This window comes from Papaver somniferum, chromosome 8 (genome assembly GCF_003573695.1).
Source record: "Papaver somniferum cultivar HN1 chromosome 8, ASM357369v1, whole genome shotgun sequence".
Classification (NCBI taxonomy): domain Eukaryota; kingdom Viridiplantae; phylum Streptophyta; class Magnoliopsida; order Ranunculales; family Papaveraceae; genus Papaver; species Papaver somniferum.
In genome coordinates this window covers 130959949-130978124 of record NC_039365.1, presented here as the reverse complement: position 1 = coordinate 130978124, position 18176 = coordinate 130959949, and the positions used below count along the sequence as shown (strand labels likewise).

The 18176-nt window shown below is 37.3% G+C and overlaps 1 protein-coding gene across 2 annotated transcripts; it reads left to right on the top strand.

The window, feature by feature from the left end:
• The first annotated feature begins 3743 nt into the window (after positions 1–3743).
• Positions 3744–8620, top strand: LOC113303066 (aspartyl protease APCB1-like). Of its 2 annotated transcripts, none has more exons than XM_026552053.1 (9): positions 3744–4434; positions 5126–5243; positions 5594–5823; positions 5947–6186; positions 6615–6768; positions 6870–6955; positions 7208–7265; positions 7377–7449; positions 8261–8620. In XM_026552053.1, the coding sequence occupies exons 1-9, from the start codon at positions 3851–3853 to the stop codon at positions 8377–8379; spliced, it is 1662 nt and encodes a 553-aa protein (XP_026407838.1). In that variant the 5' UTR covers positions 3744–3850; the 3' UTR covers positions 8380–8620. The 2 variants fall into 2 exon arrangements, with proteins under 2 accessions (XP_026407838.1, XP_026407837.1); XM_026552052.1 differs by having other exon boundaries at positions 7151–7265.
• Positions 8621–18176: the final 9556 nt, after the last annotated feature.

Here is an 18176-nt window from a genome sequence, read left to right as displayed (position 1 = left end):
CTACATATTCAGGGAAAAGTGAGTGTCACCGACGTCCTGAAGGCGTTGATGCTCTTAATATGAGGAGAACTGCCCAATCGTTCTTCTATGTAGAGGTGGGTCTCTCTATGTAGTCAGGGAACAATGAGTGTCACCGACGTCCTGAAGGCGTTAAGTTCTCAATCTGAGGAGAACCGCCCAATTATGTTATTCTACATAGAGGTCATGATGAAATGCGAGGCATCGAACGCTCAGCTAGTGGAGGCCTTTCGAAAAACATGTTCATCATGGCTCGTAAAATATGAATCGTCACATGCCTGAAAGCCGTGTCAGGGACATGCAGTATCATGATTTTACAATTTTGACCTTTGTTGAAAATACACCATCAACGCCAATAATATAAAAAATCTAAAAAAAAATAAAATCCCAAAACAGGCCACTACCTCAGCTGGTCATCCCCGTTGCACAAAGGTTTCATGCACTCCAGGAGGTCCCAGGTTCGAGTCCCCGATGGCGCATTATTACAGAGTTTGACATGGAAGGTAGAGTTAGCTTGCCCCCCTTGCTACATAATCACAACCCCCCTATCCGCTTCGGCTCTCTTGGCTTGGTTCCTCATGAGGCTCGCTGGTACGCTATCACGACAACCTGTTCAACTAATGTAGTAGTACGCTGTTGAAGCTTAGCTTGTTAGGCTTCCAACTAGTTAATGTAATAATACTCTTTATCCAATAATTAATAACAATTATTATTATTATTACTCAGAGAGGTGTTGGTGCCCAGATTGTTGGTAGGCTACCAACTCCTTCCTTGTAAAGATTGACTTTGTTTGATTTTCATTAATAATAATAATAATAATAATATTTTGTTTAAAAACCTAGTACTCATACCCAATTACCTCCTTTCAGCAACGCAACATCCATCCCACACCCCCATACATCTACCATCAACACATCAGCAATGAATGTAGATGAACCTGAAGTTCTTTCTTTAGGTTTACTTGACTTGGTTTTCAAGAAGCAGTTCACAACCATCTCCAGTATTCCACCACATAGCATACTCAACTTCTCTAGGACCCTAAAAGCTTCCTTAGACAAAGTTTTACACAACCCCAATGATCTATCCTCCTGGATACAATTGCTCTTATTACCCATTTGCGCTCGCAACCTCAATGAACCTAAAAGCTCAAGAGAATATAGGTCAGGTACTAGGAGAAAGCTTCAAGCATCTGCAATTAACAAAGCTTTGGCCACCTGGAAGGAGTACAATGGATGCAATACACTAATCCATCAATTATTGGAGGTTCACAAAGAGAATCAAAGGTGCAGACAATAGGGCTAAAAGAAACAACAAAGCAAATAGAAGCCTAAGTCCAACCTTCAGGCCTGCAAAATGAAGCTCAGTTATGGACATTATACTGCTTCTATTAGGATCATATCATCCAATGGAGTTACTCCATCCAATACTGACACATTGCATCAGTTACAATTGAAACATCCTCATGCACCCCCACTCAGTATCCCTGATGATCATATTGAAGCTGCATCTGTTTCAGTTGATATCAAGGCTGTGCTTAAGGCCATTAAGAGTTTCCCCAAAGGAATTTCTTGTGGCAGGGATAGCCTTAGAGTACAACACCTCTTGGATGCTCTTAGTAGCTCTGCATATGCTGTCTCTGAAGAACTCTTAACTTTTATCACTGCAGTTATTAACTTATGGTGGTTATATGGCAAGTGCCCTAAGGTGTTAGGTGAATACATTGCCAGCGCACCTCTCATCCCACGCCTCAAACCAGATGGGAGTTTAAATCCAATAACAATTAGCACCATATGGAGAAGGTTATGCTCTAAATTAACTGCAAATTCAGTAAGCAGGGAAATGACTGCGTATCTAGGGAATTACCAATTTGGTGTGGGAATACCATGTGGTGGTGAAGGATTTATGCACTCAACAAATAAGCTTTTAGAGACGAAAGGTACTCAAACTGATTTGACTATGTTGCTCATAGATTTCCAGAATGCTTTTAATTTAGTAGATATAACTACCCTTATCAAGGAAGTGATGTCCAAGTGCCCTTGTACCTCAAACTGGGTGGAGTTATGCTATGCTACATCTGCAAAGCTCTACTTCAGTAAATTCACCCTCTCTTATGCTAAAGGAGTCCGGCAAGGGAACCCCCTTGGTACTCTTCTATTTGCACTCACAGTGCACCTATTGGCTTATAAAATTGCTTCTCAATGCTCTTTGGAACTTCATGCTTGGTATTTGGATGATGACACAATAATTGGAGACACATTGGAAGTTCCTAAGTCCCTTAACATCATCCAGGGGGAAGGCCCTGCTAGGGGCTTGTATTTAAATGTCAGCAAAACAGAAGTGTTTTTTCCCTCCTCAGATCCTAGAAGCTTTGAGCATGGTGTTTTTCCATCCAACATTGGCAGAGCTGTTGGAGGTGTTAAGCTGCTAGGTGGTCCAGTGAGTACTGATTCACAATACTGTAATGAGTTGGTGATGTCAAGGGTCAACAAAACAGTACATCTTATGAACTGTGTGAAACAACTTAAAGATCCACAGTGTGAGCTGTTACTTTTACGCAGTTGTATAGGGGTTTCTAAACTCTACTTCACCCTAAGAACCACTAATCCTCAAGTTATTCAAGCTTCCAGCAAGCATTTTGATCAACAACTTTTTCAGTTTCTGCAGCACATAGTCACATGTGATGGCGCAGGGTTTGGCCCACTCCAATATCGACTTGCGACTTTGCCCATTAAAGACGGGGGGCTAGATGTATACACAATGGAAGATGCCAGTCAATATTACTATCTCGCTTCATTTCTTCAAACTGAAGCTTTACAAGGTACTATTCAATGCACTACTGACATCTCAACTCCAAGTCTGCATTTTCAATATGCGCTCAGTTCATATATGCAAATTTGTGGTCTTTCCTCTTCTTCTTTCAACATTGGAGATACTGCCCCCCATCCCATGAAAGCTTTGGAAGTTTTGCTACTTTGATGTAGTTCAAAAGAAGAACACCCACCAAGTTTACACTGACTGGAAGGGATGCAATCCTTTGGCAAAGTAACAAGTTGCCCCATGCTATGGATTTTTTTGAAAACTATTCCCATTGAAGGACTCAATCAAAATATGGAGCCGAGGCAGTTAGAGATGTACTTAAATATAGGCTAGGTATCCATCTCTTTCCGAAAGGTAGCTCTTTCCCATGTTGTAGTCGTAATATGGACATATTTGGTGACCATGCCATCCACTGTGCTAATGAGGTTGGTTTGAAATTTCGAAATGACTTAGTTCGTGATGCAGTTATGGATATTTGTTACAAGCCAGGAGTTGCGGCCAGGAAGGAGGTTTCCTTAGGGTGCTTATCAGACGACAATGATGCACGACCAACTGATATATTTGTTTATAATTGGAAGAATGGACGCGATACATGTTATGATGTCACTGGTATTTTTCCCTTTGTCGGTAATGGGCTTAGAAGCTTTACCATTATTGTGGTCCTTACCGACAAATTGTTTTAGTGAGATTATATTATACTGACTCTCACCCTGATACCTAGTATCTAAATAAAGAAACAAACCTATTTTTTAGAAACGGGGGAATGTTACTTATACTAACTACACTCATCCCAACAGCTCTGGGCGCCCAAGTACCGCAGTGAGATTTCTGGTGTGTACACACGTGGCTCTCGTCAAGCTAGATATTTGTCAACGCCCACTGGAATAACAAGTAGTTTTCCTCGTTCTGACCTGTTCCTCATTCCAGAGAGAGAGGAGGAGAATGGGGAGCAGAGAAGCAGACTATTAATTTTCCTCTTGTTTGTGTTTCTGATCTAACACAACTCTGGAGAGAAATGGAGTCTTCTGCTGAATCTCAAGAACAACAACAACCCCAATTAACAGTTATAATCACACTTCCTCCAATAAATAACCCATCTAAAGGAAAAACAATTACCTCAATTCTTACTCATCCCTTTTCTACAACTCTTGAACAACAATCTCAACAAGATGAAAACCAACTTCCTATACAACAATCTCTACCTATACCACAGCCTGAACATCGTTTCAATTCCTTTACTAGATTCTTTCTTACTAACTCAAATAGAGTACTGGGTCTGCTTGGTTTGTCTCTTTTAGGGCTTCTTCTGTGTAATACTTATTCTTCTTTAACAACAGTTTATGAATTAAAAAGTCCGGAAGACAAGAATGATAACAAAACTAGAGAGTTTCAATCTTTTGTTTTCCCATTATTTCATAAGTACACCAATTCTGGTAGTATTCCAAGAGATGTGGAATTTAAATTGGGGAAATTTGTAAATAGAGAAACTGTTATGTCTGCGATTGGTGATGGTATTCAACAGCAGAAGAAGATTTCTACTTCTTCATTAGTAGAATCATCCGCCATTTTGCCTGTCAAAGGAAATGTATATCCACATGGGTATGTTTGAAACTTTCTTTTTTTGAATATTTATTTTCTTAAACTCCAATTTCAATTTTGATAAATATGTGGTAAATTAAATACATGGAACAGTAATATTCACATTTAGAAGCATGCCTTTGTTGTTGAAGAATGTAAAAATTGCCATGGACCTCATGTACCCACATTGAATTAGGCACAAAAGTAGAAGAAATAGACAGTTGTGGCAGAAGAAAGATAAAAAATGCATCCTCAAACTTACAAATTGGAAGCTTTCATTATTAGCATTCTGGATGGCTAGTGTTATATAAGTTTACTAAGGATTGTCAGTTGAAAATTTGTGATTCTTTTGTTATTGCACCTAGAAGAAAAGTCATCACGACCTTAAGTGACATGAACAGCATACCACGGAACAAACCGTTGACCAACACTGTTTGTCTTGTAAAATGAAATTCTATACGAAGATAAAAGTTGTATAAGCAAGATTTGATAGATATTTCGATTCAATCTTAGCAAGCTTTTTGGTTCTTACAAGTTCTTCATCACATAACACATTTCTTAGTTCATATATTCTTCATCAAACTATCCTCATTGCAAATTTTATGTCCATTTTCCCTATTCATTCCAATAAATCCTCTAGTCCACTAAAGCCTCTTCTGATAGATGTCGTCATTTATCTACCAGCTAAAGGTTATTCTGCTTTAAACCACAGGTTGTATTATACATTGCTGCATGTTGGGAATCCTGGAAACACTTATTATCTTGATATGGATACTGGGAGTGATTTGACATGGATTCAATGTGATGCTCCATGCAAAAGATGTGCCAAGGTACACCAAATGTATTTCGATTTTAGGTTCAACTTATATTTTCCCATGTTTGTATTTTGACTCTTGTTTTTTAGGCTAAGTTCTAATTTTTATTTTTACCTTAATAAACATGTGTTTATGCTTTATAATCATGTTGTCAGCGCTTTCTCGATCTTGTGTAAAGTTACCTTGCACCATGTTAAATCATTTTGTAGTCGATGTGTATAATGAGGATATTAGATATGCTCTTTATTTATTTGTTACTCCGTTACCTCGATGTCTTACGGATGTAATTTTTTTTATTGCGATGAAGTAATTATGATAGACATCATAGATCATAAATACTCTTATAACAGGAACTGCGTATGTAGGGACCAAATCCTCTGTACAAGCCTGCCAAAGGGAACATACTGCCACCCAAGGATAAGTTGTGCGCTCATGTGCAAAGTAATCACAATCGTGAATCTTGTGAGTCTTGCCAGCATTGTAGTTACGAGATAGAATATGCAGATCTTAGCTCCTCCGTTGGAATTCTTGCTAGGGACAGTCTACACCTTACAGTTGCAAATGGAACACTGGTGAAACCTAATTTTGTTTTAGGGTATGTACCGTAAAGTACAAGCTGCGTTTTCTTTTAATATCTCTGCATTCCTTCTCTTTTAAACATCGCAAAAAGAAGATTAGTTTGATGCCACTTTCTTTTTTTGGTTCAATGATTCTGTAGGTGTGCATATAATCAACAAGGGCAACTATCAGTTTCCCCTGCAAGAACAGATGGAATTCTCGGACTAAGTAGGGCTTCAATTAGCCTTCCTTCTCAACTAGCAAGTCAAGGGGTCATCCAAAATGTCGTGGGTCATTGCATTGCCAGTGGTGCCGAGAGTGATGGGTATATGTTCCTTGGTGATGAACCTGTTCCTAGGAGGGGCATGACATGGGTCCCCATGCTAAACATCCCTTCAATGTAAGCAGACTTCGAGAGAAATAGGTGTGACTCATTAGTAGGTTTTGTGGCTCATGGGCCGTGTGATTCATCACTCATATCATACCAGGTTGCACACTTATCTAAGGCACTACATGTTATAGCATGATTTTCGTAAGACATTAACCTAGAATGCAATTTTAAATGCAAGGATGCACATAATCTACTCAAAACATCGTATTATTATGTGCTCATTTTATTGAAGCGTCCTATACTGTGTTAAGAGACAGATAATACAGAAGACTGCGTATGAAACAATTGAATGTTTCGCTTATTATATTTGAGCTGTCGGTTAGAAAAAGATTTAACATCATTTTCTATTGTCTTTTTTTTTAAGTCGTTATTAATTTCGACATTCTGTTGTAAAACTTAACTTTAGTATGGAGTGTTGCTTATTGTTCATGCCTCAGAGACCTCTTCCATACAGAGATTGTGAAATTAACTTATGGAGGTCGACAGCTCAGTTTAGACGAATCTGGTAACAATGGTGGGAGAGTTGTATTTGATAGTGGAAGTTCCTATACATATTTCCCAAATAAAGCGTATTCTGGTCTAATAGCTTCGGTAAGTGTTTCAAAAGAAATTTCAGTGGAAAACTTACATCACCTAGTCACATGTTGAAGTTGTTAGTTGACTAGTAATCGAATTTTCACCTATTAATGCAGCTTGAAGATTCTTTTCATGAAGAACTTGTCCAAGATGTTTCAGATCCTACTTTGCCATTGTGTTGGCGAGCTAAATATCCAATCAGGTAAGTCTTGGAAAATAAGAACATGTCTAATTTGTTTCTCATTGAGCTTCTGATAGTTATGCAGTAACTTGTGACAGTAATCCCCAGTAATATGCTGGCCATCTTATCAACATTTTAATCTTTTTCCTATTAGAGCTTGTGTCCAACAGTGTTCATAGCCTCAGCTAAAAATAGGAAGAAAATCACTTTGTGTAGGTCTCTTGAAGATGTAAAAGCACTCTTTAAACCCTTGACTTTTCAATTTGGGAGTAGATGGTGGATTATGTCGTCAAAGATGAAGATTCCTCCCGAAGGTTACTTGATTATAAGTGTAAGGATTCCCAAACTTATCATATACAAATTTCATTACTATTCCATTATTTTTAAATTTATATGTTTCTTATTTAGATGGAACTTACTCTCTAAGTGAATTACCCTGCAGAGTAAAGGCAATGTATGTTTGGGAATACTTGATGGGAGTGAAGTTCTTGACGAACCCATGATCCTGCTTGGAGGTACAGTTTTTTCCTGTAAACAGTGCATTGAAAAAAAAGAAAACAAACAAGAAAAACAGTATTTACTAGCCATATTGCAAATCCTAAAAATCAAACATGACCCTGACATGACTTACACTATGAAGAACGAGGTCAGAGATAAATTCGGTGAAGGTTTCATATAACTCGTGTCAATGAAAGCCAGCTAAACTATGACTTTTAACCCATTTGATTCCCCTGATAAGTAACAAATAGTATATTTACTCTATATGGCTAATTTGCAACCATGTTTTGACGAGTTCAAAATGTTACAATAAACAGGGGTGAAACCATCCCACCAATCATCTCCATGTGATCCCCCTTAGACTTTGGTTATTCATGACATTTTGGGTACTCTAATTAGACTAGAAGTACTACTTGTTTCTCAGTGGAAAATGGGAAAGGATACTCTAATTAGACTAAAAGTACTACTTGTTTCTCAGTGGTAAATGGAAAAATGGGAAAGGATACATTTGTTTCCTTTAAGCCCAATATATTGCAGATCAGATAAGCAAGTTAAGGACTGTTTTTTGCTTCTATCGACCACCGAACAATTTAATCCACAGCAGTAGAACTGAACCATGCACAAGTCTGTTTATAATATTTATGGCTGTCCCCATCATGGTTATTGGATGTTCAATTAGGGATTATGTTTTGCTTCTTCCCTTATTTGGGTTCTTCCAGAAGGTCAAGAGCAACAGCCGCTACATGCAGATCAGTTGTTTCTACTATTTGATCTTTTTCATTTGGCTGTCCTTGGAAAATAATCTGAATATATCAATTTCTTCTGCAGATATCTCATTGCATGGACAATTGATCGTATATGATAATGTTAATCATAAAATTGGATGGGTTCAATCAGATTGTGTAAACCCACAAAGTCCCAAGAGCCTTTCTTTATCCCAAGAGTAGTTAAGTACAAAGTAAAGACAACAGTACATCATCTGTAATACTAGCCTGATAAAGAATTTATATTTTGACACGGTCAGTCTGAAAATTTCATCAGGTTTCTGGTAGTTTTTAATACCACTTAGGATCAACTCGTATGATTGACAAGTACCCATTGCTCAGTTTTGTATATATGCGGGCTGCTACCACGAATTGCTTTTATCTTTGATTGCCATTTAACTTTATCCATCAATCTAACTCTTCACCTCCATCTGTTGATGATGGATGCGACATTAAACTATCCTGTTTAATTAGGTAGAGACTATTATTAGAGCAAGGGCCATAAGGGAGTAGTACTCTACTTCAAAGTGAAGTAGTGTCAAATTTGATCAAGTTGTTCAAAGTAACTATTGTTTGTAGGATAATATATTTCCAGCTGCTAATAATACTATATAATAACCCCAGAAAAATGACCACTTGTAAACTATTCGCATTTGGTTGCTTTAAAAGCTGTATGTTTATTTGGGATAGGAATGTTCCTACCCTTGTTGAGGTGTGTGTCATGAGTAAGCAACTGCACTTAAGAATTCATGTAGTAATAGATATTGCTAAGGTTCCATTCTGTGATTCTTTCAGTTTGAGAATTATCTCCAACTTGGCAACTCCCATCATTGAGTAAGCATCCAAAGAAGTGAATATGGTACCCAAATAAGGAGAAATATGTAAATAAAATTAGGGAGTTGAAAAGAAAGTGAACCACCTATTCTCAACTGAACACTACCTCAGACGAGCCTTCCAAACAACTAGATTTAGCAGTTCCCTACCGAGCTTTCCAGGAACTCCAAGCAGAAACAACAGAATAAAAAAAAATCAGGATTGTTTGATTTAAGAATTTGATTCTCTACAATTATTACACAGATCAAAGTGTTGATGGTGATTTTCTTGCGCACAAGATAAAGGGGAAAGTTCTTATGGGTCTCACTAGACTAACGTCAAAATGAGAGAGAGTAATCAGATGTGAGGAAAAAACGTTAACAATTATAGAAACCAAATATTACATGCTTCCATAAAAAAGCTGGAGCACATCTTAATTAAGCTGATAAAAAGACTCTGTACTTCCGTTTCAATGCATATTCCAACAAAAAACGGAACCAGATTTCTGCAATCAAAGATACTTTGGGCCTATGGCATGATTCATGACCAGAGATTGAAGCAACTTTCTTCAACATTTTACTTTTATAGCCTCCACAACTACGCCTCATTCTAACCCAGAAATCTTGTCTCAATTTCATGGTTGTATTACTGATTCAGATAATGAACACCTTCTTCAACTTCAAACTGAACAAGAAATTACGACCATAGGCTTCACCAAGCAATGACCGTTTTCCAGCAGCTTTCTATCAGAAATGTTGGTCTCTTATCGGGTCAGACGTGGTCCATATGTTTCAAAAAAATTTCACTCATAGGCACATATCGGGCACTCACCCCAAAAACACCTCGGGCTCCTAGTAGTTATCATCCTATTAACTTATGTAATGTCAGTTATAAAATCATTGTCAAACTTTTGCCAAACATATTGAAGCCGCTGCTACCTAGCATTATTTTTCTAACCCAATATATACTTACGTTTTTGGCACACACTCAAAATAATATCATGAATTCCCATGAACTTTATACCATGAAAAAGAAAAGGAAAGGTAAAGTTTCTTAAGGCATTTGATCGACTTGAATGGGCTTTTCTTTTTGATATTCTCAAGCAACTTGGGTTGCATGAAGACCGGATTAAGTTGTTCAACAATGCATCACTACATCAAACAGTGGCGAAACCAGAGGTGCTTAAAACTGGTTTCGCCGCTGACTAATGTTTCACTTCTTATCAATAGTACCCCCTCCACCCCCACCCCTCCCACACACTCTTTTTTTTGCTGCGTTAGACTCAGTCAAGTATCCGTACGGTATACGTGTTAGATTTTTTGTGTTTTGCGCAACAAATCCCATATGGTTAAAGTAATGTTTGTTTAGATTAAATTAAGTTTGATTAGTCTTAATCCGCATTAAGGCATGTTTATGGTATTAATCATGCATTAAAGACTAGCTTAAGGCTAATGCTAGATAAGGTTAAAGCTTAGCATGACATGTCAACTAGCTTGACATGTCATATGAGGTTTCCAATGTAGCAATGAGGTGTCCTCCAACTCATGATGGAAAGGTTGGAGTGACATGTGGCAAGCATGACTGGGACTCTCTTCTAGCCTCACAAGTTTTCTTTAAAAGCAAATCTATTTTCATCCATCAAAAAAGAGTAATGTGAGGAAATATAAGTTGATAATAAGTCATGAAAGTTTAAATGTCTTGTGTGTTCTATTTCCTTGTACAATAACCTGTTTTGATATGAACTATGTGTAGTATTCTTGCTAGATATGGTGCTGTTTTCAGTGAGTTGTTGAGTATGCTAATACTAGTTTCAAGTCTAATTTCAACATGTAGTTAGCTTCTATGATACTTAGTGGTAAAACATAAAGGTTAAGGAGATGAAATTCCAACATTCAACTTCTATTTCACCTAGTTATAACATATTCAACAGCTAGGGTGATTGTATGGTTGAGGTTTTGGATTGTTTTCCTTCTAAGGTTGTAGTTCTTCTCACATGCGGTGATTCGGTACTTCATACTTGATGATGTGGGCATGTAAATCGGTATAACAAGAACTGGAGCAGCTGCAGAAGATTCGTGTATCACAATCAAGGTTTGTTCACATCTGTAATGGATTTAGACTTCTCAAAATAGTGTTTTCTGTTCAAGTACAAGGTCTGAATTTTTTCTGTTTTGAAAAATTGTAAGTTTATTAATGAGAATTATGTGATTGTGGTGGTTTGTTTTGATTCATTCAGAAATTGTAAACACGAATCTTGCCCAAAGGTGTTTTGTGTTTATGAAGTTTGATGTGAATCAAGTCTCATATGAGTGAAAGCTTTTCAAATGAAAATTTATTCTTAAACTTATTAGGACTCATTGTATGTCGTAATTTCTGCCCAAAGGTGATTTGCGATGATACAGAGTCTTGCTTTGAGTTTAAGATGTTATTGTTTTGCTTATTGACACGCTATTTACTTGGTTTATGTTATAGTTGTATAAAGTGATAATAAGCATGTATGTGTTGTGTGAATCTGAATTTTAGTGGAATTGTGATTGTGATTTATCATCAAGTTTATTCCATGCTTTGTTTGAATCTGAAATTCAGTGGGAATGGTGTTTGTAGCTTGTTTATCATCATTCTCTTATTCTTTAAGGTTTGTATGTTTATAAAGTAATCTCTAGTTTGAGATAAAGCATGTGTTATGTGTTGTGCTTGAAGTTAATGGGAATATGATCTTTATGGCTTTATCATCATGTTTTTTTCCTTACTTTTGTAAGGTGTATATGCTCACAAAGTGATTTCTGGTATGAAATATGGTTCTCGTTCGATATCATCAATGTCCTAAAGTTCTTGGTCTCATTAGAATACGAGCATAGTGCTTAATCCGAGCAAGACAATGGGGATATCATTAAGGAGAACATGCGGGTGGCGTAAGAGCATATGTAGTGTTGCTTGTATGGATTTAAGCTAAGCCAATAAAGTTACAAGTGCAATTCAGTTGGTATAAGGCTAGGCCAAATGAAGTTTTCAAGTTTAGTTTGGTTTTGGCGTAAAGCTAAGCCAATAAAATGTTTTTCTGTTTTGAAAAATAAAATGTTTTACTTGGGAATAATTGGTCGTTTAGTTTTCTGACTGTAGAAATAGCTTGCACCTTTTGAATACAAGGGGTGATTCTCTATAGTCGAATGCTAGCGTACTATTTGACTCGAGTGTGCGGTTAGCATAAAAAGTTTTAAAAGGGTAGTATAAAAAGTTTTAAAAGGGTTTTGTTACTTAAACAAGTAGGAGATGTTAGATTTTTTGTATTTTGCGCAACAAATCCCATATGGTTAAAGTAATGCTTGTTTAGATTAAGTTAAGTCGTATTAGTCTTAATCCGCATTGTATTAATCATGCATTGAATACTAGCTTAAGGATAATGCTAGATAAGGTTAAAGCTTAGCATGACATGTCAACTAGCTTGACATGTCATATGAGGTGTACAATGTATCCCTGAGGTGTCCTCCAACTCATGATGGAAAGGTTGGAGTGACATGTGGCAAGCATGACTGGGACTCTCTTCTAGCCTCACAAGATTTCTTTAAAAGCAAATATGTTTTCATCCATCAAAAAATAGTAATGTGAGGAAATAGAAGTTTATAATAAGTCATGAAAGTTTAAGTGTCTTGTATGTTCTATTTCCTTGTACAATAACCTGTTTTGATATGAACTATGTGTAGTATTTTTGCTAGATATGGTGTTATTTTCAGTGAGTTGTTGAGTATGCTAATACTAGTTTCAAGTCTAATTTCAGCATGTAGTTAGCTTCTATGATGCTTAGTGGTAAATCATAAAGGTTAAGGAGCTGAAATTCCAACAGTACGAACTCATCCTATGCAGAGAATCCTATCCACAAGATGTAGTAGTAGGTGACAACTATTTTTCATCTGGCATAATAGTAACTGTTTTTCTTATTACAATTGTGTTTGTTCACCTCCTGATATTGTTTGCTACTTTCTATTGACTCAATAAGTCTATATAAGACTTACTCATGTTTCTTTACTCTTAATCTTTGATAATCAATTAATTACATTTCTCACATGGTACTAGATACCAAAGGGAATCTTGACTTCCTTCGATCCTACAACTTTATCCTACTTTCAAACCACCATTAAACCTGCATCATTTCCACCTGAAACTTGACTTAACAATGGTGAGAACAACTCAAACACATACTGCATCTTCTTCTGCTGTCAACAACAACATTCTCAACATCAACAATTATCCCACCATTGTCTTCTCCAATACATCATAAACAACAATCCTCTTTACCTTCTTCTTCTCAACCACCACCACCGCCGCCACTAACACAACAAAAATATCCACCACCATCTTCTACTACTCCATGACCACCTCTACAACACACTCCAATACAAAATCCACGTCGTACTTCACCTCAACAACATCAATTTCCTATTTTTTACTTTCAACAACACCAATTACAATCTTTTTTCTACAATCCGTTTAATTTCCATAGTAGATTTATAATTCCCTTTCAAAATATATCTAATTTTGTTTCTGGTAAACTTGATGATTCAAATTATCTTGTCTGGAAAGATCATATCTCATCAATTCTTATTTGTACCAATCTATATGGTTTTGTTGATGGATCTGTTCCTCCTGAATCTCCTACAGTGATGATTAACAACACTCATATTCATAATCCTAATTATCTTGAGTGGTTGCAGATTGATAAGTTTGTTGGATCTTGTATCGATGCGACTGTTGATCGATCTTTTTCTTCTGAACCTCTTGGTCGACACACAACAAGTGACAAATGGTTTCATCTACCAAAGCTTTTTAGTGATCAATTTCTTGCTCGAAAATCTTTGTTGAGATCTCAACTTCATTCTATCAAGAAAGGCTCCTCAACAATCTATGATTTCTTCATCCGATCAAGACAATTACAGATTCTCTAGCATAGATTGGAGAACTAGTTCAAGATTCAGATCTAGTAATGTATACTCTTAATGGTCTCGGTCGAGAGTTTATCCATTTTGTGGTTAGTTTTCAAAATATGGAACCTCCATTATCATTCTTTGAACTTCGATCACGTCTTACCAGTCATGAACAATTCTTCAAAGAGCAAGATTTAGATTCATTTTCTTCACTTATCACAGATCAAACGAACTCTGCTTTCTTTGTCAAGAAACAAAATTCATCTTATAAATCTAATTCTCGCAAACCTGTGCCCTCATATAATTCAATTTCATCACCATCACCAACAAACTATCAACTAGTTCATCTTCTTATCCTCCTGGTTTTCGTAAGACTGAATTTGATCCTGCAAAAAAACAAGTATTAGACTATGGTTTAGTTCCTTGTCAAATCTCTCATAAACAATGTCATCTTGAAAATTGTTGTAGATTTCGATATTTTGTATCTTGCAACAGTGCTGCACCTCCATAGAAGGCCTTATTTGTTCTAGATCTTAACGCAGGAAACAGTTCAACCTCACCTTGGTTCTCTAATGAGTATGAATTCAATGTTCAATTTCATTATGATACTGCTTATGAAAGTGGAGGATATTGGAGTCAGAGTAGTTCTGGTCCAGTTTGGATACCTGACTCTGGTGCATCTAGCCATATGACCAATAATGCATCTATTTTACAGAATACTACTGCGTATTCTGGCGTTATGGTTGGAGATGGTAAGTTACTTCCTATATCCTTAATAGGTTCTTCTACCTTATTTACATCATCTAAGCAGTTTAATATACAAAAAGTTCTTTATGTTCCTCATTTGCAACATAAAATAATGTCTGTCGCTCAGTTTACTCAAGAAAATAACTTTGTGTGTATGTTCTATCCATGGGGATATGAAATCAAGTCATTGAAGAACAACCTTATTCTTGCTAGAGGGAGGATGCAGAATGGGATATATATAATAATATCTGGTCAATCTGCTTCACATACTACTGTTCAACAACTTAATACTGCTTCACAACATAGTGTACTGCTTTTACTACCTTGGTAGCTCCCTTAGCTTTATGGCATGCAAGACTAGGCCATCCTGCTCAGAAGATTCTTCATAAGATTGATACTGCCACTGACATCAAGCTATCTGCAAAATTTACTTTTTATATTTGTGGATCATGTCAGTTAGACAAGAATAAGTGTTTACCATTTCATGATACTGGTAGTATTGATAGTACACCACTTATGTTAGTTCACTCTGATATTTTGGGTCTTGTCCCTGTACAATCTCATTTGGAATACAAGTATTACATTCTCTTTGTTGATGATTGTACTAAATTTTCATGGATTTATCTAATGAAGAATAAATCAGATAGTGTTCATTGCTTTAAGTTGTTTAAGTCACTTGTTGAGAATCTATTTGATGTCAAGATCAAACATTTTCAGTGTGATGGTGCTCTTGAGCTTACAAAAGAACCATTTAGAGAATTGCTTGATTCCAGTGGAATTACTTTAAGAGTTTCATGTCCTCATCTTCATCAACAAAATGGTTCAGCAGAGAGAAAGCATGGACATGTCACAGAAATGGGGAATACACTGTCTTTTGATGCTTCTCTTCCCAAGAAGTTTTGGTTTGATTCTTTCTTAGTAGTTGTTTTTCTTATTAATAGACTTCCAAGTAAACTTCTTGAATACAAATCTCCTTACGAAGCTTTATATAAGTTTAATCCAGATTACTCTCTTCTTAGAGTTTATGGGTGTTTGTGTTATCCAAACTTAGTGGCTTATAAGAAAGATAAGCTCAGTCCTAAATTAGCTGCTTGTGTGTTTCTGGGATATAACATCCATCACAAGGGGTATAAATGTATGGACTTGCACACTCACATGATATATGTTACTACTCATGTAGTTTTTGATGAAGCTAAGTTTTCTTGTGCTACTTCTACTGAGGTTTCATCTAATTCTCCAATTGTGCCAGTATTACAAGATACTACTTCCACTGTTATTTCTCCTTCAAAGTTTGTGTCAACTGATTGTTCTCTTTCTAATGTTATATCTGCTCTAACTCCAGAGATTTGAAATTCTCTTTCTACAGATCAGCCTACTTCTGGCATACATACAAGGTCTAAATTAGGTATTCATGTACTTATTCCTTTATCTAAATATTTTGTAGTTGATAGCTCAATGAAGCATCATGTACCTCTTGCTCTTGCTACTTTACTTAAACCACCTCCTGAACCAAAAACTTTTAAAGAGGGCACCAAACTACCTGTTTGGGTTAATGCTATGTGTTAGAGTACTGCTCAGTCGAACTCGCAAGCGTTGCTATCTCAAGCTTGTTTGTCAAGTTTAGATGATCAAAACTATAAGTCTTGATTTCTAGTCTACTTATAGCTATGTCTCGGATTAGGATAGAATGTGTAGTTGAGATTTAGACTTCACGGTGTTTATCGATTGAAGACGAAGATATACTGAGGAGAGCTTGGAGGAATTTCATCCACAAAAGGTATCTGAAGACTAAAACTTATCTATCACTCAGAAGTCTATTCTATTCTATCTTCTATTGAGACTAAGTCGTATATATAAACTTTTACATTATACACATTTGATATTTCAAGCTGAGTTTAACTCGCTTATATATTTCTCGAAATATGTGTTGGAAAGCTTTTTGATTTAACTACATTCATCATTATTCTTGATGAGTTTAGTTGGAAACAATTTATTTATTGGAAACTAAATAACGAGTCAAAAGTTGATCATGTGAAAATCGCCTTGTAACATCTTACATGATTTGTGTGAGACAGTCATTTGAGGTAGAATCAGAATGTTTCATATTGATCATTCTATCACTTGAAAATTACTTATAAGCTAATGTTTGGGGGTGAAAATGGTTTTTGCTGATTTTGGTAATTTCGGGTGTGTGGGTGAGAAACAAATTTAAACCCTAAACAATGTACTGCAAGGGAGTACTTTAGATTCGAGAGATAAATCTATACAAATCCGGCCTAAACCAAGAAATGGCCGTTTCAGACTTGCTTCAGTCACAAAGTAAAGGAGAAGGGTTGGTTTTGGGAGGAAGCGAAGAGAGTGTTGAGACCAGAATAGTTGATTCTGGAAGAGTAGTTGTTTTAGGACTTGTATCAGAAAGTGGGAAGCTAACGGATGGGAAAGACAGCAAATGTTTTTCTGAGTGTTGTACGCTCCTGACCAGAACTTGTTGTTCGGTGGAAATAGGTAAGACCTATTTATACAAGTCGAAGTAAAACGTACTTTTGTCTCGTAAGAAATAAAAATCGGATGAGTACATGGGAGGAGGTGGTAACTGGTAACGCCTGGAATTGATGTTCCATAAAAGAAAGCATTTTACCATTACTCCCTGTATTTACTAACCGCCTCATCCTTATGACACTGTCTTGTAACGGGCGTAGTGTACGCTACACGCTGTAAACCTCCAAACCAATACCCAATGAGCATCCCCTAGTTTGTGACATGTGTTGATGTCTCGAGTGTTTTCATGGAAAACATGTAGCATGTTGTTGTTGTATGGCAAGTTGAGCTTGGGAGACTTTCCGGCTCGGTGGTAACCTTCGACGGTCGAGATTTTGCACCTAAGATGGAAGGGTGGCCGTTGATTGTCACACGCCTTCATTTTGGCAGCCGTGAAGGGAAGGCCGTCATGGCATGGCTTAGGCGCGGCAAGGTGGCTGGCGCGGTATGCCATTGGCACATGTGGCATGGTCGGCATGCCTTGGCATGTTTTAGGCGCGGCCAAACTAGGGTTTTGGCGTTGGGACAAAGGTTACCATGCGTTGGTTGGTGACCTTGGACGGTTGAGATTTGCATCTAAGATGGAAGTGTGGCCGTTGATTGTCGCACGCATTCGTTTTAGCAGCCGTGAAAGGAAGGCCGGCATGGCTTAGGCGCGACAAGGTGGCTGGCGCGGCATGTCATTGGCACATGTGGCATGGTCGGCATGCCTTGGCATGTTTTAGGCGCGACCAAACTAGGATTTTGGCGTTGGGACAAAGGTTACCATGCGATGGTTGGTAACCTTGGACGGCTGATATTTGCATCTAAGATGGAAGGGTGGCCGTTGATTGTCGCACGCCTTCGTTTTGGCAGCCGTGAAGGGAAGGCCGGCATAGCATGACTTAGGCGCGACAAGGTGGATGGCGCGGCATGCCATTGGCACATGTGGCATGGTCGGCATGCCTTGGCATGTTTTAGGCG

What these genes read in the sequence shown, in the direction of transcription:
- LOC113303066 (XM_026552052.1), top strand. Translation starts at nt 3,851, where the DNA reads ATGGAGTCTTCTGCTGAATCTCAAGAACAACAACAACCCCAATTAACA. An exon ending in AAACCTAATTTTGTTTTAGG is followed by an intron (nt 5,824 to 5,946) that starts GTATGTACCGTA and finishes ATGATTCTGTAG; the next exon opens with GTGTGCATATAATCAACAAG. An exon ending in AAGGTTACTTGATTATAAGT is followed by an intron (nt 7,266 to 7,376) that starts GTAAGGATTCCC and finishes ATTACCCTGCAG; the next exon opens with AGTAAAGGCAATGTATGTTT.